The 26735-nt window shown below is 39.6% G+C and overlaps 1 protein-coding gene across 1 annotated transcript in view; it reads right to left on the bottom strand.

Annotated features, from left to right (window-relative positions):
* The window catches only part of LOC121874733 (neurobeachin-like), a 52799-nt gene that overhangs the window by 9298 nt on the left and 16766 nt on the right, over nucleotides 1-26735 (bottom strand). The window contains exons 3-17 of the mRNA XM_042379011.1: nucleotides 24420-24543; nucleotides 23481-23598; nucleotides 22073-22291; nucleotides 21506-21618; nucleotides 20984-21124; nucleotides 20266-20385; nucleotides 18410-18562; nucleotides 17430-17597; nucleotides 10880-10969; nucleotides 10154-10331; nucleotides 9860-9940; nucleotides 9368-9541; nucleotides 8340-8485; nucleotides 7454-7571; nucleotides 3263-3459 (exon numbers count right to left, since the gene is read on the bottom strand). Of these exons, the coding sequence (XP_042234945.1) occupies nucleotides 3263-3459; nucleotides 7454-7571; nucleotides 8340-8485; nucleotides 9368-9541; nucleotides 9860-9940; nucleotides 10154-10331; nucleotides 10880-10969; nucleotides 17430-17597; nucleotides 18410-18562; nucleotides 20266-20385; nucleotides 20984-21124; nucleotides 21506-21618; nucleotides 22073-22291; nucleotides 23481-23598; nucleotides 24420-24543 (2140 nt within the window). The remainder of the gene's footprint in view (nucleotides 1-3262; nucleotides 3460-7453; nucleotides 7572-8339; nucleotides 8486-9367; nucleotides 9542-9859; nucleotides 9941-10153; nucleotides 10332-10879; nucleotides 10970-17429; nucleotides 17598-18409; nucleotides 18563-20265; nucleotides 20386-20983; nucleotides 21125-21505; nucleotides 21619-22072; nucleotides 22292-23480; nucleotides 23599-24419; nucleotides 24544-26735) is intronic.

Below are 26735 nucleotides of genomic sequence, written 5' to 3'. Positions count from 1 at the left end.
CCCTCGCTCCTCCTCCGCCTGCCTGGCGGTCCTCTCTCCCGCCGGCGAACATGGCGACCCACAAGCTGTCCTTCTCTGAGCGTCCTCACCAACCAGCTCTCTCTACATCACGCTTGTAACCATGCTGCCTTCCCAGCACCAAGCTGCATTGTACATCCAATACAACATGTATATAGAGAGCACATCGTGAGTTTCCTTTCTCCATTCCATCCTGGGTGTGAACCAAACAACCAGAACCCCACAAATGGCGACTCCCGGAGATTCGCACTCACACAGGATGGAGGAGAAACTGATCACGCTCCCAGTCTTCAAGCAACATGGAAGACTGGCTTATCCACACAGAAGCAGCTCTCATCGGCTCTGCACCACGTCCTACCGACCCCAGCACACCCGTCCTGCCTCAGACGCCGACTCCGGCCCAGCAGTAACCCCTGCCGCCCCTGACGCGGCCTCTGTTCCTGAGTGCGGACCCACACACCCCTCTTTTCTCCCTCAGGTACTCCCTGCTAATGTCCTGCACCCTGCTGCTGTCGTGGACCCAGCTGCTGTCACGAGCCCTCATCCGCTTCTGCTGACGCAGCCCCTGCTCCTGACCCAGGCCCACACACCCCAGCAGGCGCATCTGACGACTCTGTACCTGCCGTGAGGGAGGCACAACATTCATCGCCTCCACACACCCTCATTCTCCCTCTCTACTCCCACAGATATTGTGTATCTAGACAGTTGTCCCCAGCGACCGGCTCATCCACGCCATCGCCGTTGTCTCACATGAGGCACGCACCGCCCGTTCTGCCTCACATGTGCTAAGCAACTCTGCAGACAACAAGTCTCCTACACCGCCTGGAGGGACGGGGGAGTATTGTAGTGGATTTCTCCCCTACAAACGCTGTTTGTCGCTGCCTAGCCGACCCCACCAATTTCCCAGTGTATGCCTCGTGGTTTAGGTCAACCAGCGCCGCCATACATCACGGAGCAGGGGTCAACTACTAAGCCACGCCTATCCCCGCTATTTAAGACCTGACCTCGTGGTGATCACTCTCTTTCTACCGACACCAACCAGCCAGCAACACCTCCTCCGCAGCTGCCTGGCGGCCCTCGCTCCTCCTCCGCCTGCCTGGCGGTCCTCTCTCCTGCCGGCGAGCATGGCGACCCACAAGCTGTCCTTCTCTGAGCGTCCTCACCAAACAGCTCTCTCTACATCACGCTTGTAACCATGCTGCCTTCCCAGCACCAAGCTGCATTGTACATCCAATACAACATGTATATGGAGAGCACATCGTGAGTTTCCTTTCTCCATTCCATCCTGAGTGTGAACCAAACAATCAGAACCCCACAGACCAGATCTGACTCGATGTCAGGTGGAAGTATTACTCATATTACGGACTTTCTGATGGAATGTCAGGTCACCCTTTCTTGGGTAGGGGATTAGTGGGTCTCATGACCAGCACACAGAAACATTATGAGGATGTGGGCTAGTGTTTCTGTGCAAGACACTCGGAAAGTTTATCCAGTAACTGGAAATATTTCTGGGGATGGGGTATTTTTCTGGGTTTGAGAAAGTCGCTTGGTTACCCGGAAATCTCTCATACTCGGAAGTGCTCAGCACCAATTGTTCTGGCTAACAGGGATACTTGTATTACCATATACATTATAAGTAAAACAAATATTAACTCAATAAATCAATGCAGAATCCCAAAATGCTTATGTTATAAATGGTGGTTAGGTGCCCAAGCCAGCCCAAATGAAGATGAAATATTATACATTTGCAATGAATAATACAGTTTCAGCTTGTAAAATTAAGTTGCAAGGAAACCAGAAAGCGAAAAAAGTTTAAAGTCTCACCACTTTGCTATGATGTACAATGGTCCTGGGCCAGACCTACACTCAGGCTCTGGGATTTATAGCAATACATATTATACATACATGTTGCTTGCCATTGCAACAATGTCAAAAAAGGCCAACAGGTACCTGTATGGGCATTTTCCACATATATTTTTGGGCTTGGGGAATTTTTTGTTTTATTAAATTACCAACAACAGAAGTCATTTCATATTGTACTTAGGACAGGTCCCTGATCTGATCTCCTTGGTTGGCAAAAGAATACCAGTAGTACCTGCACTGTGAGCCATTTAGTAGAGTGGTACAGTTCAAAGTAGCTTGGGTGCAATGTTTGAAACTTGCACAACATGAAAAATTGTATACCAAGGAAATTTTTTATATGAAAAATATGTACGTATACTGTAGTGGGAATGCATATAGTGTGGACTACCTTCACAACAAATTTTAAAAACAGTAAACCCTTGTTATTCGTGGAAGTCAGGTTCCAAGGAATGGCGCAAATAGGCAAAACCAAGAATAGCAACTTATACTACCAAACAACCGACCAGCTGCAGCAGCACTCATCCCATCTTTTAACTTATCTAATAATTAAACTTTCTTTGTCAGGGTCATCACTGACTTCTGCCTTTTACATTTCACTCCACTAGCATCACTAGCATTGACACTAGTCAGACTCATAGCGGCCATTTCACACAAACACTAAAGTTTTGAGAGTACAACACGAGATGCTGCATCACAAGCAATGGTTGAGCACGAACAGAAGGAAAGTAGAAGCTGTGGCCACGTGGGGTGACTCGTTGCGCTGCTGGAAAAGGCTCACAAGCTAGCCACCATAGCCACCATCTGCATACTGTACTGTGAATCACCAAAATCGCGATTAGCAAACCCGCGAATGGCAAGGGTCTACTGTAATGAACATTATTAGGTATTGCATCATTGCCTATGTCAACATCATTAATACTTGTAAAAGTACTCTAATGTATAGCAATTCTTATCCAAAAGGTTTTAACTAAACCATTTGGACTATAAATGTTCCTGTAAACAGAAGAAAGTCATTAAAGATAAATATGACTAACTACAAAGTTGCAGATAATCCACAACAAGAAGTAGTAGTTGTAATAGAACAATGTTAACTATCCTAAACCAACATTTATGGGAACCATTGTTAAGGAGTGCTAGAGCTTTGAACTGACATAATAAAGATTTTTCAGCATTCTCACAATACGGGGAGTAATCCACATTCTTTAATGATCTTTATGAAATAGGTAAAAGTCACCTACACATTCTAAATATAGCTATACTGTACAGTACATCTACTACATCCTCCATGATTTCTGATGATAAAGCTTGCACGCACGCAACATAAAAAGTTGCTTATTCCCATAACCACTTCTTTCAAGTTTGGAGAAAATAGGTTACTAACTTGAATGTTGTCATTGTGAGATTCATGGCGAAGTCTCTTTCCATTCATCGTATAAGCAGCTACATGTCCTCGATCGTAATTAATAACAATTAGTCCCTCTCTTGAAAGAGCAACATTTTCTGGGGAGAGGAAGCCTTCTGGTGCCTCTAAAGATCGCAACAGGTCCCCAGAGGTGGTGTGGATGAGAACAGGTCCATCTGAAAATATGAGAAAAAAAATTCTAACTTGGGTGGCAAAAATGATGGAGAAAGGGATTGATGGAAAACTCTGGTGTATGAACTTTGTAAACCAAATAATTGGTGTAAAACACTTAAGGCATTGTGAAGATTCAGTTCCTGTTTCTCACATAACAACCATAAAGGATAAAAATAAATTATTATACCGTACTGCTGTGTTCTTTAAATCTTCAATTTCTAAAATATTGTCTTTTCTTTATTGGTAAAATTATCTGGGAAAAAAAAAGGACAAAGTATGAAAACTTGAGGACAAGGAATTTAGAGGGAAAGTGAACTTAAAAAGTGAAAAGGGCAAATTTTACTTTATCCTCTTCACCAATGATTGGGTGGTCAAACACATTTCTGTTACACACTGTTGGCAAATACTGCACATGCACTGGCTCCAAAATGTATCTGTACTTGGAGCCATCACAACTCTCTCTGGCAGGTTATTCCTAGAGTTGACAACTCTCACTCCATAAAAGTTTGTCCTTACAATCTTTTTAACTTGTGGCTTCTTTAACCTGAGGTTGTGATCTCTAGTGGGGTGAGTATCTGCTTGTTCCAGGTATGATAACTTGATTCTTATGATGTGCTTATGGACTTATATTAAGTCACCCCTTGCTTGCCTATACAGTACTGTAGTATAAGCTTGGCAGCTGTATGCATTATAATCTATCTGGGTACCCGAGATGCTGGAGTGTAGGCACCAGTCTGGTGGCCCTCCTCTGGACATCTTCAATCAACTGATGGTCTCTAGCATATCTCAGGGACCAGACGGTGTGATAGTACCTTTGAAGAGGGATGAATCATCTAAGCATGTGAATGCCCTTCATAAAAGGCTTATTAGCTTATTTGGCTTCTTACAATATACAGTAATTCGAGAACTTCAAATCATTGTCAATATGCACACCCAGGTCCTTTTCACATTTGGTCTCAGTTAATGATGTTTCTTCGTCCCTTTTGAAAATGTAAAGTAAAATGCAGCTGAAGGAAGACAAGGTACTGTACTGTACTGTACTGTACTAAGATATGAGCATTAGGAGAAATTGGTAGAACCAGGGTACATTAAGTAAGGAGAGTGATATTAGATAACAAAACAAAAGTGCATGTAGTACCTGTAGTGAGGTCAAAAGAATTACATGACTTATAGTACTTGGTGACTACAAATGATATCCCTAATTCTAAGCATTGCTTGATTGTTGGGTTGGGTAGGGGGGGTGGGGGTACTTCTTGGCTGTGTGTGTCAATTGTTCAATCTAAGCCTCCTTGATTTTTTCCTCTGGGGTTAAGTAAAAAAAAATGAAGTTTTTGTTTCACCCATACCAGCATATTTAGAATCTTTGAAGGAAATGTTATGTTAACCTGCTAGAAAAGTTCATTACAGTAAACCCTCGATAATTCGGCATGGATATGTTCTCGGAATGTATTAGAAAAACTTGGGAAAAGCAGAGATATATAAAATTATCTGAGAAAATCTTGGCATATCTGGCCACCTGCATCACCTACCATGCCTCTGTGTCACCTACCAAACCTCTGTGTCACCTACCATGCATCTGTGTCTCTTACTATGATAATTCATTTCTTGCCTGCAGTGCTGGTGTTACGTTTTACAGTTAGTAAATACATGTTCACATATATGGGTAGAAAATTTTCTATTGTTGTACTTTTGTAGGGGGGGGGGGAATGTGCCTCGATAAGTCGGAATTTGGGATAACTTGGCAAGGCCAGAGCCCCATATGTGCTGAGTTATCAAGGGTTTACTGTATTATATGCTACAAAATGTATGGAGAGAAACAGAATACCACTTTGATGTTTACAGAATCACAAAAGGACCTTAAGTTGAACTTTTGTAGCCTGAAAATAAAACTGAGTTCTTGTTACCATATTTTGCTTTTCACTGTAGCTTTGTCAGATTTTTCAAAATAAACTTTAAAATAGGAAAGATCATTTGTCATCATCCAGTATAAGAATGGAGGTCGATGGTGTTATATGACAAAAATATCAGAGTATATCAAACAAAATGAGTAAATCTTGTTTTGTCCTCTTCACCACTGATCGGCTCGTTAGCTGTTTGGGCGATCGGTCACGTCTCTGTTACGCACTGTTGACAAGTACTGGGCATGCACCGGCTAATGAATGTACCTGAACCTGCTCCAGTGTTGGTCAAGTCTTGTCTTGAAAGAGCTCACACTCGGTGCCGCCACAACACTTTCTGGTAGATTGTTCTAAGAGTTCACAACTCTCACTCCGAAAAAGTTTGCCCTTACAGTTTTCTGGACTTGTGGCTTCTTCAATCTTGAGCTGTGACCCCTTGTGGGGAGAGCATCTGCCAGCTCCAAGTAAGGATACTCGACTAAGTAGTGCCCCTTGAGATGCTTATACACTTCAATTAGGTCACCCCTTGCTTGTCTGTAGTATAAGCTAAGCAAGTTCAGGTGCTCCAATCTCTCAGGGTAGCTGAGGTGCCGAAGTGCAGGCACCAGTCTGGTGGCCCTCCTTTGAACATTTTCAACCAACTGACAGTCCCTAGCATATCTCGGGGACCAGACGGGAAGACAGTACTCCAGATGCGGAAGCACTTCACTCTTGAAGATCGTTACGAGGGACGGACCGTCTAGATATCTGAACGACTTTCTTTTAAGACCCAATAATTTATTTGCCTGATTTACCTTCTTCTTGCAATGGCCCAAGAACTTCAGCTCATTGTCAACATACACACCTAGGTCCTTCTCACATTGTCTCAAATAGTGCAGTTTCTGCATCCCGTTGGGACATATGATAAGCCTCCTTACCATTGGTACGCCCCAGGTGCATCCTCTTACACTTCGTGACATTGAATCTCAGCAGCCATTTCTTGGAGCCCACAGAGGTCCTTCTGCAGCTCTTCACAGTCCGCTTGGTTCTTGATTTCCCGAAATAACTTGGCACCATCGACAAACATTGTATGGAGGAGTGTACAGCATCAGGCATGTCATTTATGAAACAAATAAACAACAACGGGCCCAATACACTGCACTGTGGTACCCCGCTTGTGACAGGTACGGATGATGATTTCGTGCCATTAATCACCACACACTGCTTGCGGTCATGTAGAAAGTCTTCTATCCACGCTAGGACATTTCCCCGAATTCCGTACCCTTCCAGTTTAATTTTCAGCCTTTCGTGGGGTACACTGTCGAAAGCCTTGGAAAAATCTAGGTATATGTTGCCGATATTACCACCCCGTTCCAGAATATGGGTCCAAATATCCAATACCTTGAGCAATTGTGTTAAGCAGGAGCGCCCCGGCATAAAACCGTGTTGGCAATCATTTACGAGGTTGTTTCGTAATAGACGTTCCATTGCAGCATCTCTGATAATACTCTCAAGTACTTTACATATTATGCTGGTCAGGCTCACTGGTCTATAGTTGTTCGTGGAGTGACGATAGCCCTTCTTGAAGATAGGACTCACATAAGCCACTTTCCATTCACTGGGGACCTTTTGTTCATCCAAGAATTTACAAAACAGGATCTTCAGGGGATCGGCAAGCTCTTAGCACTCTAGGATGCAACAAGTCAGGGCCGGGACTCTTATGGACCTTTAGCTTTGACAGTTTATTTCTAATACCCTCTTCTGTGAACACAATGTGGGTCAGTGCTGTGTCGAACCATCTGTCCTCAAACGCATGACAAAAACAATAATACATGAAGTGAGGTCACTATTCCTGTCACATCCAACTGCAGTCAATTTGCAAACACTGAAAGAAGAGTTTAAGCTATTGATGGGAAAAAATGTTGAGGAAAATGATTCAAGAGATTATGACTACAATAACCACAGTAAGAGGTGAAAACAGAATCATGACCTTAAAGATAGGAAAACTGAAGTACTATACTGAACCTTACACTAACTACTATATGTTCATTACAAAGAACATTGATAATAGTAAAATGAAATGAAGTACTGTACTAGGTACGTCACTGGTGATACCTACCCTTAGAGCCAGAGACAACAAGGCCGAGCTCAGCAGAAATGACAACAGCTGTGACCTCGGTTTCATGACCTGTGAGTGTTGCCCGGGGTGTTGGGGAGTCACCCTCACCCATGATCATCTGTAAACACAATGGTCCATTACCATACTTACAATACTTAAGAGCAAGCCAAACAAAAGTTCAATACTTATGTGTCCATGCTTGCTTCATCCATTTGGATGACATCAAGAAATATCTTCAGGAGTAATGCAAAAATACTGTACAAAGTCTGGATTACATTTCATATGAAACAGCAGAACTACCATGTATATAATGTCCTTTTCAAAGGAACATAAAAAAATATTAATCATAGATACAGCATAGTATAATCATCAAAATCTCTGTTAATCTTTATGATCTTGTACTGCATGGTGAGAGCTTTCATCTTCTCAAGTTTCTGGTACTGTTTTGTGGGTCAGCTATCAGACAAGTTTTATGGTTGTTACTTTATGAAATACTGTACAGTACAATATAGGTACAGTATCTATATGACCTACATTTCAAATAAATAAAAGAAATGATGACTGCCAAGATTAAGACATCTCACTGCAAGGGGACTTTCTTTCTTAATAATTTAAATGTAGTATTGAAGCTTTAATATAATTTGTGATTTTAGACTACAAAGCAGTGGTGCCAAACCAAGTGTTTCGTATACTGTAATTGGTTATATAAACTTATTAATGACACTGAAACAGCCCTGTCTTACAAGTCTACACATATATCTATATCCCATCTATCAATATCATGGAAAGTCACCCTTCTACACAGGAGGTAGGGAGCTTAGCTTATTCCACTCAAACTTTACTTAAAAGTTATTCCGATATATCACAGTTTCATGGATGAAGGTACCTGAGTGCGTGCATTCCAGTGCCAGAGGAGAACAGTGCAATCGTGGGAGCCAGATGCCACATAACAGTCACTGGTAATATTGCATTCACTACGGCTCAAGCAGGTCACAACACCGTAATGACCAAACACTATTTGGAAAATTTTAGCTGTGGAAAAAAAAAATTATCATTATGCTAATATACATGTATAGTACTACTGATACAATAATTTCTTGTCCATATTCAATAATAAGGAGGAACACCAAGTGATATTCCAAAACTAATTGACAGTTCTAAATGCTGCCTTACAAAGAAAAGAGCGCCTCTACTGGCACACAACACATCGATCATTACAATTAAATAGTAGATGCATTCATCTGTGATCTTGATGTCTGATGCAAGGAGATGTACATTGTCTGCAATGCATAGAATCATTACAGTGTACGGTATATTTGAATAAAGTTTAGTTAAATCATGCTCAATGGTTTCTAAATTAGAGTAAGCACTAAAACTTTATGTACCTGTACGTTCAGACAATGCCTCTACATAATACATCCCATTAAAATGCATATAATAAACAAGTAATATAATTATAGCCACTTCCTACTTTACAGTACAGTATGGCACACTCCAAGTGAAAAGGAGGCACCTAGTCAAAGAGCTTGACATGACAATGGGACTGTTAGGTACCAATTACAACAAATAACACATAAGCAAACTTGCTTGGCCACAAGGAGAGATCTGTCGTAAGAGTTGCTAGCCAAGAGTGCTATCCCAATACTGATATAGATAAAACTAGAAATTCTTTACATGCATCCAGAGGTTTACTTAATCTATAGTCTGGACAGGGCAAGAGGAACTGACTCTGTTCACACAACAGACATTAACAACCCCCACACAGTGCCTGGTTACTCATTTGAGTTGGGGTCTAGTGTTACCAACCGCGCTTTAGTGATCCTTAAAACAGCATGCATAAAAAATGATATACTGTAAATATAGATTCTTCTCAAAATAAATTATCTTAATCAGAGAGTAGTATTTAGTACCAACCTGTCTCTGTAGAGAACACACGGAAGCTGTTGTCCCAGAAGCCACAGGCAATGATAAAGCGAGAGTCTACAGTTGTTACAAAGCAGTTGCTCCTCATGCGAACCTTCTGACTGAAGTTGTCTCCCAGGTGACGCTTCTGCTGCTGACTACTGCTGTTGCCCGAGGCAGCTTGTTCTGTGGGTTAATTTTGTAACTTGTTTGATGCTTGCATCTAATAATTATGCTGCACTACATCTATATAACCATTGTAATAACAATCAATTGTATTGCTCTTATGTAATGTCATGTTGATAAATTTTCATTTGTATGGTGTACTGGTAAGCAGTGTTGTGTAGCCGAAAGCGTGTCTAGGTACATGTGTGAAAAGTGTGCCCTGTTGATAGAAATTAGAATATATTGTACATGGGACTGTAAGTAAAGAAGGAGTTCTTATGTATCTACTGTATACACAATGATGAAATGTATGAATACAGAATAATGGGTGTATCTTACGTAGGACGGGATCCATGGACAGCGGCAAGAGAGTGGACGGTGACTGGCTACCTTCAGCATAGCTGGGACTCTGTACATTGACTGAAAAAAAAGAAGATAAATTACAGCAAAACTATTGATTAAATGTAGAAAGAGTAGAATTAACATAAAATTGTTATCAGTGCATTGTACTGTATATGACAGTTACGAATGCATATATATTCTTTTTCAGCTTTTATAAGTGTAAATGCCATAAAGATAGTGTAAATGCAAACACATTTACATTCTGAAAATTATAAAACAAGTCAGGAATACCTGAGTAGTTGGTGTTCCAGCGGTTGATTGCAAAATGATGATTGTTTGTGAGGGTAACGACAGAAGGGAGAGGCAGCTGGGGATAAGTATTAGCAGAGATATGGCAGATGGGGGAGTTGCTCACAAACTTCATCACCATACAAACGTCCTCACATACACCAGAGAACATCAGTGGTGACTGCAAAGACAGAATCACAGGTATAATGAGAAGCAGAACATATCACCTGGTACAAGACACAGATGACAAAGAATTGCACAGAAATGTTCCTTGCAAAATCTTCAACATGAATACTCTATCATCATCTTTTATACATATGGAATATATGAAGATACAGTACATGCCTGCTACTGGACAACTCCTGACAATAATAACACACAGTAGACACAGCAGATTGGGGCATACAATTTATAAATCAACACAGCAAAATACTATACATCTGTTATACAAGGTAATATGAATTTCCATTAATAACTATGACTTAGCTGTAATATAATTTTGATTTAACAGTTTGATATCACACAGATGTATAAAATAATGTAAAATACACAATATGAAGCCTTCTTTTCACATACATTACTGAATAACATCTGAAACCAAACATATCAATAACATAAAAAGAAACACACCAAACTGACTCAGCACACTGGTGCAGGTAAAATTTGTTTTTATATACAAATGTTTTGTACAATATTGAGTCGGAAAGGTTCTGTGCAGAAAATACTCACCAAATGCATAGCTGAAGAGCGAGGTGGGTGAGGCTCCATCAGTAACTGAGATGGAGTCTGTCCAAAGTTTCGAATTTGGTTTTCAATAGCCTGTGAGGGGAGAAACAAGGTCAGCAACAGTGCCATGAAGGGAAATGTGTTCTGACTTAAGTACAAATCCGACTTAAGAACGTCCTCGGAAACAGAACCCGTTTGTAGCCCGGGAACCCCCTTTACTTTACACAAGAAAATGGAAAATCAATAACATGACTAGTTACGTCACCCTTTCTCTTAAGCTCCTTTGTGTGTGTGGTGGTGTTGGTGTGCGGATTAGTGGATGTCATATTTATGACTTGACCTCATGTTTAGTAAGGTCACCCTGTGTACTTAAGCCTCTCTCATTCCTTGTAATTCAGCTGCCTCTGAAGATGTCTTGAATAAAGACGAAAGCTAAGGTGCGAGTAGGAGTATCAGACCTGAGGCTTGAAGATGGTAGTTATGCAGATTCTGACTAGGACAAAGCTGAGGCATTGAACAGCTTCTTTTCCTCGGTGTTCACAAGAGAGGATGCAATTAACCTTCCTGAGTTTGAGGACAGACGGTTCGACACAGCACGGACCCACATTGTGTTCACAGAAGAGGTTATAAGAAATAAACTGTCCAAGCTAAAGGTTCATAAGAAGCCCAGCCCTGACATGGTGCCTCCCAAAGTGCTAAGAGAGTTGTGCAATGAGCTTGTCAAGCCCCTGAAGATCCTCTTCTGTAAATGCCTGGATGAACAAAAAGTCCCCAGTGATTGGAAAATGGCTTATGTGAGTCCTATCTTCAAGGAGTGCAATAGTCACTCCACAAACAACTATGGGCCGGTGAGCCTGACCAGCATTTTATGGAAAGTACTCGAGAGCATTATCATAAATGCCGAGATGGAACATCTACGAAACAACCTTGTAAAGGAATGCCAACATGGTTTTATGCTGGGGAGTTCCTGTTTAACACAATTACTGAAGGTATTGGATATTTGGACCCATATTCTGGAACAGGGTGGTAAAATCGACAATATATACGTACCTAGATTTTGCCAAGGCTTTTGACAGTGTATCCCATGAGAGGCTGACAATTAAACTGGAAGGGAACGGGATTTGGGGTGATGCCGTGGCGTGGATAGAAGACTTTCTACATGACCGCAAGCAGTGTGTGGTGGTTAATGGCACGAAATCATCAGCTGTACCCGTCAAGTGGGGTGCCACAGGGCAATGTACTGGGCCCGCTGTTGTTTGATTACTTCAGGGGTGGCCAACCTGTCGATCGCGATCGACACGCAAGATCTTCTCTAGTCGATCGCATGGCAAAGTTAAACTTAATGATCCATCTTTCTTAAGCTGCCATACAAAAATCCTTTTCAAATTTTACTCATAATCATTGGGATATTATATTTGTTTAGATTTCTTTCTGGGAATAGATCATCATTATGGACACATCAGAGCGATACATACAAAAAAACTTCGACTGTGCCATGCTGTGTGTGGCGGAACCTGTTAGGAAGTGTTCGCGTTCATACGGGCCGGTACTGGCTGGTTCCTGGCGAGGAAACTAATCAGCAAGTTGTCATCAGTTGTAGGCTCAAACTAGGCAGGTATTTCTCAAAAGTAAAGAGAGAGAGAATCATATTTGGCAACCTTGCCCAGCGAGCCTACACACTTGTCACCAACAATGCAGTGATTTTCAGTCATCTGCAATACTTGGAAGTGTGAGGTGTTGCCTCTTGTTATAGAAAAGTCTTGGGTGATTACAAGAATTACTGACTTTTTATCTTAGCGACAGTTCTCGCCGCAACCCTAGAGTAGACAGAAGTGTCCACACTAGCCGATGACAATTGCTTATAAAAAAAAAGTTAAGAACGTTACGCTGTTAGGTTAGTAATTCTCATATTCATGTAGGAAAAGTCATGGAAAAATGTAATTCTAATATTCACGTATGACTTATTCTTTTCCAAATACATTATAGGTTATTGGCCATCAACTGAACCAAAAATGAGTTCAGGACCAAGTACTAAAAATACCCAAATTTACCATTTTCACAATGAATGGGAAGAAGACTATTTTTTTACCATGAATAATTTGAAGTGTCTGTGCTTGATCTGGCATGCGTCTCCAGCTCTAGCTGAGAAAGAAAATCCTGAAAGGCATTTCAAAAGTTTTCACAAGAAGTATGATAATGATTTCCCGCCCCAAAGTGAGCTATGAAAGAGGAAAGTTCATGAACTGAAATCACAGCTTACTGCACAACAAACTCTTTTTATAGAAGCGAGCTCAAAATCAAGGGTAGCAACCATTGCATCATTCAGGGTGAGTCGAGTACTTACAAAGCATAAAAAAACATTTCAAGATGGAAAAATATTCAAAGAGGCCTTTTTAGAAGCAGCATATTCGTTGTTTGAAAATTTCAAAAATAAGTCTGAAACACTGTTTTCTATTAAGGATGTTCAGTTATCAAGAAACACTGTCATGAGGCACTGTGAATTCATGGCTGAGGATTTGTGTGAACAACTGAATAAAGACATATGTGAGTGTGTGTTCTTTTCATTACAATTTGATGAGTCTACTGATGTGGTCGATACATCACAATTATGTATTTTCATGAGAATGGTGTTTAAAGAAAAGAGTACCAAAGAGGAACTGCCGAAAATTCTACAATTAAAAGGAAAAACTCGGGATGAAGATTTATTTCAGACTTTCAGTGATTTTGTTAACAGTACACAGTTGCCAGTGAGTAAGCTCGTATCTATAACAACTGATGGAACACCTGCAATGGCTGGCCGAATCATTGGATTCATTGCCCTGTACAGGAGTGATGATAGGTTTCCTAACTTCTTTTTTGGCCTCAAAAGATTGGCCTTTTGATCACAACGAAGTGTGGCTGTTAGATTTAGCTTTTTTAGTTGACATGACTGCTATGCTGAATAAACTAAACTTAGATCTGCAAGGGAAAGATAAAACTATAGTTGACATGATTAGTCCTGTGGCTGCTTTCAAGCAGAAACTAAAACTAGTGTCTTCGCAGCTGCATCAACATCAACTACGAAACTTCAGAAATATGATATCTGAACTAGAAAACCAAGGAAAAGACTGTGACCAGTTTGACAGTGCTCGATATATTGAACAGGTGCAAAACCTTGCCTCATATTTTGACAGACAGTTTCAAGATATAGCAACAATAGAACTTGTTGCAACATATATGTGTTTTCCATTTGGTAAAATCACAAATATTGAAGATATTGCATCTAGAATGGCATCAGTATTTAACATGGACATATCTGAAGTCGAAAATGAGCTTCTGAAGCTTAAAAATTATTTTCAGATCAAATCCAGGGCAACAGGAGAAAGTTTCTGGAACCTTCTCAGTGAAGAAAAATATCCCAATGTCAGAAAATGTGCCATGTAACTCACAGCATTTTTTGGATCAACCTACCTTTGTGAATCAACATTTTCACACATGAAACACATCAAATCCAAATACCGATCAACAATGTCAGACGAACACCTGGATGCTTGCTTGAGGCTAGCAGTCACCGCCTACAGTCCTAATTACACAAAGCTGGCAGACAACATGCAGTGCTAACCATCTCATTAGTAAAGTAAGTTTATGATTTTGTCATGTTAATAATATATCATAACAATTATTGAAAAATATTACAGGTTGTACCTCTCTAGTCTAGCAACCTCGGGACCTGACCAGTGCCGGACCATGGAAATTGCCGGACCATGGAAATTCACCCTTTTCCTGGATAGATAGTGACTTGTGCTTATGCTTGGAAGCACTAGCAACACTTTCTCTGCATCATGGTCTCTTTGAAGGGTTAAATGTCGTATAGTAGCTTCTCAAATTTTGCGAGTTTTTAATTCTTAACGTATTTTATTGGAACACACAAAAAAATAAATAAATAAAAATTTTGATGGCGGAAACTTGAATTTCGACGGGTTTGAACGGCCCGCCAACGTGCAGACGACATGCATAATTGTGTAAACAGCGTCATTTCTCTTATGTACAAAAAATTCATTATTGTTTATTACTGAATGTCTTTTTTATTGAATTAATGTTTATGTGTGCAAAATGAGCAATACAATTCATTAATAATACGTTGAATATTAAAACACGAGGAAATGACACAGCATTGTTTTCGTTGATTACAAACCAGTGACTGACTGGTTCTACATATAAAACTGAAGAAAATAAGACCTTGGTTGTAGCTGTAGCAAAATAAATATGGTTGTTTTAAGTAATGTTATTTAATGTTAATAAATGGAACAATAGAAGTAGCTAATGATAATGGTAAAGAAAAAAGAGAGATCACGTATGTAAGTGCACATGCGCACATGTGAAAACATATCGTCATTACTTTACATAAGAATATGAAAGCAACACTTATTTACTGTTCATATATATTTTAATTAATGTTTCTGAATTTGTTTTTATTGAATTAATGTGTGTGTGTGTGTGTGTGTGCAAAATTAACAATACAATTTATTAATAATACGTGGAATATTAGAGGAGACGAGACGGCTGCCGGCATTGTTTATGTTAAAGCTTACAAAACCAGTGACTGATTGGTTCTACATATAAAACTGAAGAAAATAAGACCCTGATTTTAGCTGTAGTAAAATTAATGTAAAAAAATTAATATGGTTGTTTGAAGTACCTGTAATGTTATTTAATGCTAATAAATGGAACAATATAAGTAGCTAACCATTAATGGTAAAAAAAAAAGTGAGACTGAGCGTATGTAAGTGCACACATGTGAAAACATATCGTCATTACTCTACATAAGAATATGAAAGCAACACTTATTTATTGCTCATATATATTGAAGGGTTAAATGTTGTACTCTGTATAGACAAGCAGAGAGAGAGAGAGAGAGAGCAGCCGAACTGCCGGATGTAAACAAACCTTAATTTCCCGCGGCAGTTTTTTTTTTTTAAGGGGATTAGCCCACCCGGGCATAGGTCACTGACCCACATTGGGGCCTGAGGGGCAAAAATTTAATACTCCTGTAATAATAATAATAATTCAGATAAGATAAAAAAAAAAAAAAAAAAAGCTGCCTATCTACCTATTGGACAAACTATAATCGTTCCGGACCACAGAATGCCGGACTAGAGAGGTACAACCTGTACTTGTTTACTCTCTCTCTCTCTCTATCTCTACGAATCTGCGTATTTTATGGCAATGGGTGAATATTAGGCTGGTAGATCGCGTCAGGGTAACTGTGGAAAAAGTAGATCACATCACACAAAAGGTTGGCCACCCCTGGTTTACTTCATAAATGACATGTGTGATGCTGTACACTCCTCCATAAAATGTTTGTGGATGATGCCAAGTTATTTCGAAAAATTAAGAACCAAACAGACTGTGAAGAGCTGCAGAAAGATCTCTGTGAGCTTCAAGAATTGTCGAAGATATGGCTGCTAAGAAACAATGTCACGAAGTGAAAGAGGATGCACCTGGGACGTACCAATGGAAAGAAGGCATATCATATGTTCCAACGGGATGAAGAAACTGCATTATTTGAGACTGACTGTGAGAAGGACCTAGGTATGTATGTTGACAAAGAGCTGAAGTTCTCGGGGCATTGCGATAAGAAGGTAAATGAGGCAAATAAATTATTAGGTCTTATAAGAAGGTCGTTCAGATATCTAGACGGTCAGTCCCTCGTAACAATCTTCAAGAGTGAAGTGCTTCCTCATCTGGAGTACTGTCACCCCATCTGGTCCCAGAGATATGCTAGGGACTGTCAGTTGGTTGAAAATGTTCAAAGGAGGGCTACCAGTTTGGTGCCTGCACTTCGGCACCTCAGCTACCCTGAGAGATTGGAGCGCCTGAACTTGCCTAGCTTATACTACAGATCGGCAAGGGGCGACCTAATTGAGGTGTATTAGCATCTCAAGGGTCACTACTCAGTCAAGTGTCCTTACCTGGAGCTGGAAGATGCTCGCCCCACAAGGGGTCACAGCTCAAGGTCGAAGAAGGTGCAAGCCCAGAACACTATGAAGGGTAACTTTTTCGGAATGAATGTTGTGAACTCTTGGAACAATCTGCCAGTGTGTGTTGTGATGGCACTGAGTGTGAGTTCTTTCAAGACTAGACTTGACCAGCACTGGAGCAGGTTCAGATACATTGAGGAGCCAATGCATGCCCAGTACTTGCCAACAGAGTATAACAGACATGACCGATCGCCCAAGCGGCTAACGAGCCGATTAGTGGTGAAGAGAATAAAAGTAAAGAGTAAAAGTATGAATGTTGCTTCCAGTTCACTTGTAATTAGTGACTCCAACAGGTAACAAGAAACTGCAACAAACTGGTAGGCCCAAAATATACTAACATATCAACCCTGGTAAGCTTAATGAGGATGTTGTCATAGGACATGGAACCTCCAGTCGCAACCATACTATGAGAGACTTTCATAAAGGTTACAAAAGCTAAATTTAACTGAAAATTTATAAAAAACACACCCAACCACCCACAATTTCACAGGTGATACTCAAGCAATATTGAAGAGTGATATAACAATCCTCACCTCTCTCATTACTGGGTCCTGAATGGAATCCAAATCTACAGAGCCTTCATATGTGAGGTAGTAAAAGACGTTAGTAGCTCGCACAGCTTCAGGTCCACGCTGCTTGTATCCAAAGATGAGGTCGATCCACTGATGTAACTGACATGAAACAAATTCAGATTCCAGTGCCTGTGAAAAAAATATATGATACGGAGCCATTAGTAAAATATTATTGGTTTAAATTACAGATAACATTATCATCATATTCACCACTTATTAGCTTACTAGCCGTTTGGGCGGTCTATCCAGTGTTAGTACAGGAGGAAACCGGGGACCGGGAAACCTGTGGTGTTTGGTAGGGTCACACTGGATAATATACCCTTCTCATGTATGTTGGGGGCTGAGGCTCGAACCCTTGACATATTGGCAAGAGTTATGCACGTTACCGCTGTACCATAAGAAGCAAATAAAGGTAGGTGGTAACTTTAACCCTCAAACTGCCCCCATCTTCATATGATAAGTGGTGAACTGTTGATCTCACCAAATGAAGTTTTCATATTTTGTGTCTCAGTTTAAACATCCTGTGGACTGACGTCACACCCACATTACAGTGTGAGCGTAGTCAGATGCTCCCCTGCTCTGCAAGATGCTGGTCACTTACACTGCTTCATCACAAATCTATATAATTTTTGGAAGAAATGAGCTGATAAGCATGAACATTTATTTTTATATATGGCTCATGATAAACTGTCCTTGTGGCTGCTACTTCAAAATGCTCCCATCACCATAGCTTTCCTGTACTGTTACATGATATATTGTTATTCTAGAAAGGTTCCTCCCTTTTGATTATTTTCTACCACTTTAAAAGTTTACTACCTATCATCAAAATGAAAGATTAAGATTTTTATTGGTTAATAAAGTGAGGTCTTGTTCTTTTATGCCAAGAATACATCCTTAGAACTGCTATATATACAGTACAGTATTGTACTGGTAAATCTTACCATTCTGTTGATTCTAATGAATTCCTCTGGTGAGGATGCCCAAGGTGGTAGTACAACATCATCCACTACTCCCTCTTCCTCAGTTGCACCAAGTTTATAACGGTTCCAGTTGACAAACATCTCAGGAAGGTAGTAAAACTCAGGAATCAGTTCCTACAAGAAAGAATTATTGCATTATAAACTATTTATAGCATGTAATAAAAAAAAAAAAAATTCTCAAGATGTATACAGTACAAACGTATTTATCACTAAGGAATACGAAGAAATAAGTGACTTACTCTGAAACCCCATGTTATGCCCAAGCCCATACTGAATGACTCCTGTATTACAGCAGTAAATCTGAGTTTGAAAACTTAGGTAAACTCCTCCTTACTAGTGGCTGGAACTAATTTATAATTTTGTTACAAGAAAGTCTTTAAAAGGGAATGTTAAAAGCAACAGTCACTATTTAAATTAGAAGTCAATGAATCATAATGTCACATTATCATGCGTAAACCTTGCCCATGAAATGGATTAGTTATACTGTATCGGATTCCAGGAATCATTATCATTATGTTTCAGCCAACTTCCACATTACCCATTGCAAAAATGGAAAGCAGACTAGTCCCATAGTTTGAAATAACCCATAAACAAAAAATTGGTTCTGAAGGCCTATTTTCTAAGAGAGCCTAAAACCAGAAAGCTCTCATAGTAAAAGTTCTTGCTGAATAACACTGTATTTTGTTCTCCCAACCATCCCCAATTGAGTCTGATATAGATTTTTTGTGGGGCAAAACATATTCTTCCCACCTAGTCACACCATCCACCCTAAAATGGGAAAATCTGGTCCAACACTTACCATCTTGAGGTAGAAGGTCTAAATAACCTGAGTTTGCCTAATCAGCACATTCCAAGCTTGGGCTTCATCCACCATATTTAAAATCGGGACTAAAACATCTCTCCTTTCAAATCCAGTTACCTGAGAGTGGAGTGAGGGCGTCTGAGCTGCCTAGCTGTAAGCTCCACTGGACAATGGCATTTTATGATGAATTTTACAATACCAGCTCTGCCCTAAAGCCTGGAGGTTCTCGTTATCAAAAGCCAGTTAGACAAAGAGGGAGGAAGTGCTACAAAAGCTGCAAGAATTAGACAGACATGCCATCTATTAAGGCTGTGGGGTTTTGATTCTCACTCACTTTAGCTATCTAGCTCTTTGGGGTCACTGGATAATATGTGCTAAAGAAGGAATTCAGGTGAATCATCATCTTCCTTACTATTTTATATGAATATTTTTCATGCTTAAATGGGTTAGTCATGGTTATCCGATGAGAGCTCTGTAAGCTGTATGGTTTCTTGCAGCCTCTCTCCTCAGTGTTGTGATCTTGTAGAATAATGAAGCACATGTACTGTCCTACTCTGTATTCTCTCATATATTTTTTACTGTATTAACATTGCATTTGCTCTTAACTATGGGCCCTAAGCATTCATTGTGTGTTAGTGATAAAGGTGAAAAGACGTTGATAAGGGCAAGGAACATGATGACATTAGAGAGGAAAGCTTAAGTGATTGACAAACTAGTGTATAGGGAGAGTATAGCATCAGTGGGATGTGCTATGGGGTTAAACTTACTTAGGCTTTGACGAGTGTTATCTGCGGTCGTGAAACCTATCTCCCTTTTTCCCATAAGCCTTTAATCTTGCCACCCACAGAGTTCTTAGAGAGCCTAACCTCTGTGGTTCGTGAGGTACTGCTGTAGTGACTATTGCTTGTAAAAATACCTTTTGGTGAATTGATTGTGATCCAAAGGTGTAAATAAGAAATTAATTAGTCATAGCCACTAATGTCATGGCAGTTTAAAAGATTTTAACTCCCCTTACTTTGACATCAGAGGTATCTCGCTGGCAATTCTTCCAGGCAGTGGCCACCGAAGAAAACATTCTGTTAGGGTGGTCAAATTTGCCACCTTGTAGTGATAGGAACATGGTAGTGAAGGGTTCCTGGAAACAAAACAAAACAAAAAATTATCAGTAATAGTGCCAAGGAAATATATTACTGTTCAGAGCCCATTTACAGTTCATAGGGACCATCATAGCAGGAGACATTGGTTACAGTAACTGGTTAGTGTGAATGTTTAACAACAAATGAAAGATTCCCTTCTTGGTTGTACTCACCCAGCACCAGGAGTAGGAGAGGGCTTGCACCAGAGTGGGAAAGGGATTGTAACAGGAGTGGTAGAGGGCTTTTACCATGAGTAGGACAGGACTTGTACTAGGAATGGGCGAGGGCATGTTCTGTCACAGGTGTGTTATACAAGAATATATCATCTCACTCAAAAGTTGCAAGATGTGGGAATGAACTGCCTCCAACATTGATACACAGGCAATATGTAACCTGCAGTGACATTACTGTACATCAAAATAAGTGCACTGTAAGTAATATCAGGTACATTTAGGTACCGGTATGTATTCAGATTCAACTGCTGACATATTCCTTGGTATCAAAATATACTCTATAATAAGTCAACTCAAAACTGTATTACTTTTTTATTATTATTGAATGGAAAAATAAAGCAAACAGAAAAGATGATTAACATACAAGTCTAATGAGCCAGTTGAGGGTGAAGGCTGAGGTGGAGTAGTGAGTCCCATAGTGGAAGGGAGGGATCTGGTCATGTTCCCACGAGTTGTAGCGCTCCTCAAAGAATGCCCGCCGTGAGGGATTAAGGGCACCGATAGGCTGTTGAAATAAGAAACAATGTGTATATCGTACAAGACCAGTCATTTTAACCTAATACAGTAGTACCATATGCTGTATTATCTGAAAGTTTACTGAAAATACTAATAAACCAGAAATAGGGAAATAAGTGTTGTCATTCATTGATTTTTTCTTAATTTTTTCTGAGTCTTTACTATAATATTTCTTTCATGACAATGACACTACTGTACTGTACATATGAATATAAACAGAGTATACAGGTAATCACATTAAACACTATTAGCAGAATTCAAGTAAAAATTTGTTACATAAATAATAAACTATAGGTATCAAATAAGGAGAATATTACCTTAGCTTTTAAAGTACTCCACAATGTACAGATACGTCCTACTCTTGACTAACCTTTGATAAGTCTCTATAGTTGGACGGCTGGGAGAGATCAAGTTCATGTGAGTCAAAGTTGGTGAGCACCCACGGGAACACTGGATACTGGTTCAGGTCATTATATGTTCGACCTGAAAAGTGTTATAGTGACAGCCTCAATCATGGTTAATTTCTTACTGTTTTATCTTTCACTCTATTCAAATGGCTAGTCTGTATAAGGTGCACTAAGCCTGGATGTTGAAGTATAGGGCAAAATAAGCTGCTATTACAAGTCTTTCCCTACATGTTCTATCTGGAAGACGTGGTTATCATCGTGTCTGAGAAATTCACCAAACATTTGTAGCAGGACATGATGATGATTGAACCAAAGGCGTTTATATGAGGTAAAATATTTATGATGAAATTTAGTTAATCCTTCCATAAACAAGCATTAACTGGTGGTAGTTTGTATTGCCTTTGGTGACTTGTGAGTGAATTCCCATGACCACATTATGGTTATTTTATAGTGTACATTAAATGCATTTGTCACTTGTGAATAGTGTATCTGAGTGACAAGAGGAACACGATGTCATTGAACACACTCACCAGCGATGGTGTTGAGGAACATTAGGTACTCGAAGTTGGATATCTCCCTGCGCTGCCACTTCTGTGTCATGTTGGAGGCCCGGAAGAGCTGGCGCGGGGACATCATGGAGGCACGGCGGGTCTGAGGGATGCCATACTTGATGCCCACGCCCACCCGCGGCAATGCTTTTGCCACACGCTTGACGGTCGCCTGGTCAGGGAACGTGAAGAACACCGACGCTGCGGGAAGACACCACGTTAAAACACCATTGTACTACACCACTGATCTAACCACAACACCATGCTATAACAATAACAGCATGATATATCTCTACAACACCATGATATACCACTAGAAAACAATATAATAATACACTGCAACCATAATATGATACACAGTATTCATTTATATATATCAGGTGAATTATATCAGTATACTGTACTGTAATATATTACTGAGATGTAAAATTATCTTGCATATACAATACACACACACACACACACACACATATATATATATATATATATATATATATATATATATATATATATATATTTCATTAGCCCAATAGCACGCGGACTTCTTCATACAATCAACACCTCAACCCGCCAGGATTCGAACCCACGGCCCACTAGCCCATGACTGTGACCGGGGAACGCTAACCGCTGGACCCCGGTCACAGTCAAGGGCTAGTGGGCCGTGGGTTCGAATCCTGGCGGGTTGAGGTGTTGATTGTATATATATATATATATATATATATATATATATATATATATATATATATATATATATATATATATATATATATATATATATATATATATGTATATATATATATATATATATATATATATATATATATATATATATATATATATATATATATATATATATATATATATATATATATATATATATATATATATATATATATATATAAAATGTGTGTGTGTGTGTTGCATATGCAAGATCATTTTACATCTCAGTAATATATTACAGTACAGTATACTGATAATACGGCGATATAATTCACCCGATATATATCTACTACTTAAAATGGTAATGCATTAACCAATTGACAAATTTTCTTTACTGATAAATCTATAACAGGGTACTACATCTTTACTGATATTAGTATCTATAACAGGGCAATATATTTTTACTGACGTATCTATAACAGGATGATATTATACCTTTACTGTTATATCTACAACGGAGTAATACTAAGACAAATATAGGAAGTGAGCTAAGTGGACCAGGAACAATATTGGTAGTTTACTACTACTGTCCTTATTGTACTGTATTAATAATAATATTATTTGTTGCCTTCTATCATCATTGCAACAACATCAATAATAATAATGATAAAGAGCATGATTTATTCCTTTATTACCAGAGGTGAGGAAGACAACACTGAGCTTTACTTACTCCTGGAGGCGAGGAAGATCTCCAAGGCAGTGTTCTGAAGGAGGTAGCGTCGACTGAAGATGGCCCGCACCTCACTGAAGTGCCACTTGCCGTGTACATGTTCACAGTATTTCACCACCTGTGGGGGATATACGCACGGTTAGTGAGGCTGGACTTAACACCTGTGTATATCACTCACACCCGGATTAAATCAACCAAGAATACAAACACCTAACTAAATCTACCATACCCATCTTAATTACATCTGTAAATGACAATTAAATTTGCCTGTAATATAAACACCTGCCTATAGTAATTACACTTGTCTATATCAAGTAACTACACAATACATGTACTTGTCTTTATTTTATTACACCTGCATATATTATAGAATCGAGGCCAGATCACAACACCTGTTCATATTAATTACCCTTGACCATACTCAATATTATATATGTGCATGGCAGAAATTATAATACTGTACACCTAAAAATTTCCTTTACATCTGCCGCATGGCGCTTTACTACCAATTTCCTGATGACCGCGCGCGTGCGTGCGTGTGTGTGTGTATAAATGCATTATAAACATATATTTAAATTTTTTTAGGATCAATTCACTTGAAGATAAGGTACTCCATCTTATTTCACCTGAAGATTACCCACCAGAATGCTACCCCACCCCCCCTCGAGGTAGGTTAGGTTAAATAAGGGTGGTTTATCTTTATGTGAAATAAGTTGGGGTGACTAACCTTCAGGTGTTACAACTTTCAGTTTGGATAAAATTTCACTAATCTACTTAATTCTGGTCCTTCCTACACTGGGGTACAAAATAGGCACAACTCCTCACGAAGAAAAATATAACTAAAACAAAAACATTAGAATGAACTCGAGGAATTCATAGGGTGTAAATAAAAGAGCTGTTGGTATAGGGGGTACTGAGGGCGCGGGGAGGTGCCCTGACCCAGGAGTCGTCACAGTCTGCTCGATCAATACTACTGACGGCGGCGGCGCACTGGTGAACGCGAGCTGCCTGCCTGCCGCCACTCACCATCCGCTCAAGATGGCCGCGCCACACTCCTTCCAGCCTGTGATGTACCCACACCAGTCATAAGCCCACACGTTCTCACACACATACTCACACCACTCTCAGGCTCACACCTCTCACACAAATACCCACACCACTCACACACAAACAAACACACATCTTAAAATAAAATTGAAATAAGAAGGGATGAGTCTTGATGACAACTGACGATACATTTGGACGAATAGTACTTCGCTTTGTTACGTGTAAGAAAGGCTAAGTGAATTTGGTATATGTTAGAGCATCTCGTACTGTTAAGTGTAAGAAATGCAAGGCTGGTTTGGTTTAGGTCTGATAGGAGGTGTTAAGCGGCGGGGAGGAACGCCTGAGGAGCAGTGGGAGACATCAAAGTGGGAGCCACCTGCCGCCATATATCCCCGCCTCTCACAACACATCGGCCAGAACACAGCACAATACTTGTTTTACGCCTGCAACCACTTAATGTAGTCCTCCTTTACTGCCGCTGTGACCACATGCTGCATGGCGGCTTATCTACTGTTCAGCTAAGACTAACTGTTTTGTCATAGCTTCGAGACGCAGATAGAGTATTTTGATAAGCGAGTGTACGGCAGCTTAACTAACAATTAACGACAGCACACTTAATGTGATATTAAGTCGCTACGGTGCTATTTACTATGTGCAGAATGTCCGACTTACCATGGACATACAATTTTTCATCTACCATACATTAATACAAGGTGATGAAAAAAACAAACATTGAATACGCAGGCAGGGTGACTGAGGGAGCATATACCCGGCCAATACATGAGGCGATAACACATACTAACAACGGTAACGATGATGTGTCTGATGACATGTGTAGAAATGGAAAAGTGTTTGGTAAAAGATGCTTAAGAAGACAGTCTGTACACAAACACACACAATCCAAAACCAATAGCAAGCAGGGGCGGATCCAGGGGGGGTCCTGGGAGTCCGGAACCACCTTTTCATTAGAAAATTCCATTACCTTTTCTTTCATGCAGTATTGTTCTCAGGGTGTTTTTGAATAGTAAAAATTAAATACTATTGACCCCAGAATACCCCCTAATATCAAGTGCACATGACTTCAAAATGACCTCAAAATGCCTTTGATATTGGTCAGATTTCAAAAAAAAAAAAAAAATTCTGGGTGGGCTTGCTCTGCTTGCCTTGTTCCCTACCCAAAGATTACAGAATATAGTCTTTGTCCCCATCACCCCACAACTTCTTGGACCCCCTTCTGATAGTCCTTGATCAGCCCATGGCCAGCCAACTTTGAACCCTAGCCGGGCCTAGCACATGAAGTAACTAATACCAAAAAATAAAAAAAAATAAAAATATCCTACCATGTTTGTAACAGATATCTGGTGTATAAGAATAAAGACGTAGTGATCAGTGCTTAAAGACCCCGACAGTTGAAGCAATTGAGTGGATTAGAAAGAAAAAAAATGACACTCCAGTTTATCTCACCTTAAGAGTAACCACCCTAACATTATCTAGGAATTAGGTGAGGTTATATGAAGTTAGATCAGGTTAGGGTAGTTAAGCTTCAGGTGAAATACAGTGTGTCTAATCTTCAGGTGATACCATCAGGAAGCCAATAGTTAACATTGCGACAAATAAAATTAAAATCCAATCACTACTTTTAAATCTCAAAGAATCCGATGTCTAAGAGTCCGGGAACTCGATAAAATAGGAAAATAGTATTAAAAAACAACTATTGGTTACATTTGCTGAAATTCTGTCATTCTGTGTAGTAGTAAACCAACTGCTGCCTCGCTATTGAATCAACGAATATTTGGGTGGTGGCCTGGTGGGTGAGTAAAGTCATTTTAGGTATCGTGTTCTTTAGATAAAGTTTAGTTAAGCTAGGCTAAGTTTGGTTTGGTTAGGTTCGGTAATTTGGATTAGGCTATTTCAGTAAACTAATAAATCTCCCCCCTTCGGTTATCCATTAAATCCACCACTTCAGTAATTCCTAACGATCTTTTTGCGTTTGAGATTATCAGTAAAGTTAACCCGAGTATTTTTCTTTGGCTGTTTAACATATACGAAGACAACAACAGCATTAATAATAATAATAATAATAATAATAATAATAATAATAATAATAATAATAATAATAATGTTACAATTACAGTTATCTACCGGTTGTTCTAAAAATATGAAATTAATTAATAAAAGAGAAACGCTACTAATAATCTGAAAATATTA

The sequence above is a fragment of the Homarus americanus genome, unplaced genomic scaffold, assembly GCF_018991925.1.
Source record: "Homarus americanus isolate GMGI-L3 unplaced genomic scaffold, GMGI_Hamer_2.0 scaffold40841, whole genome shotgun sequence".
NCBI lineage: Eukaryota > Metazoa > Arthropoda > Malacostraca > Decapoda > Nephropidae > Homarus > Homarus americanus.
The sequence above is the reverse complement of the archived record's forward strand: the minus strand, read 5'-3'. Positions and strand labels throughout refer to the sequence as shown.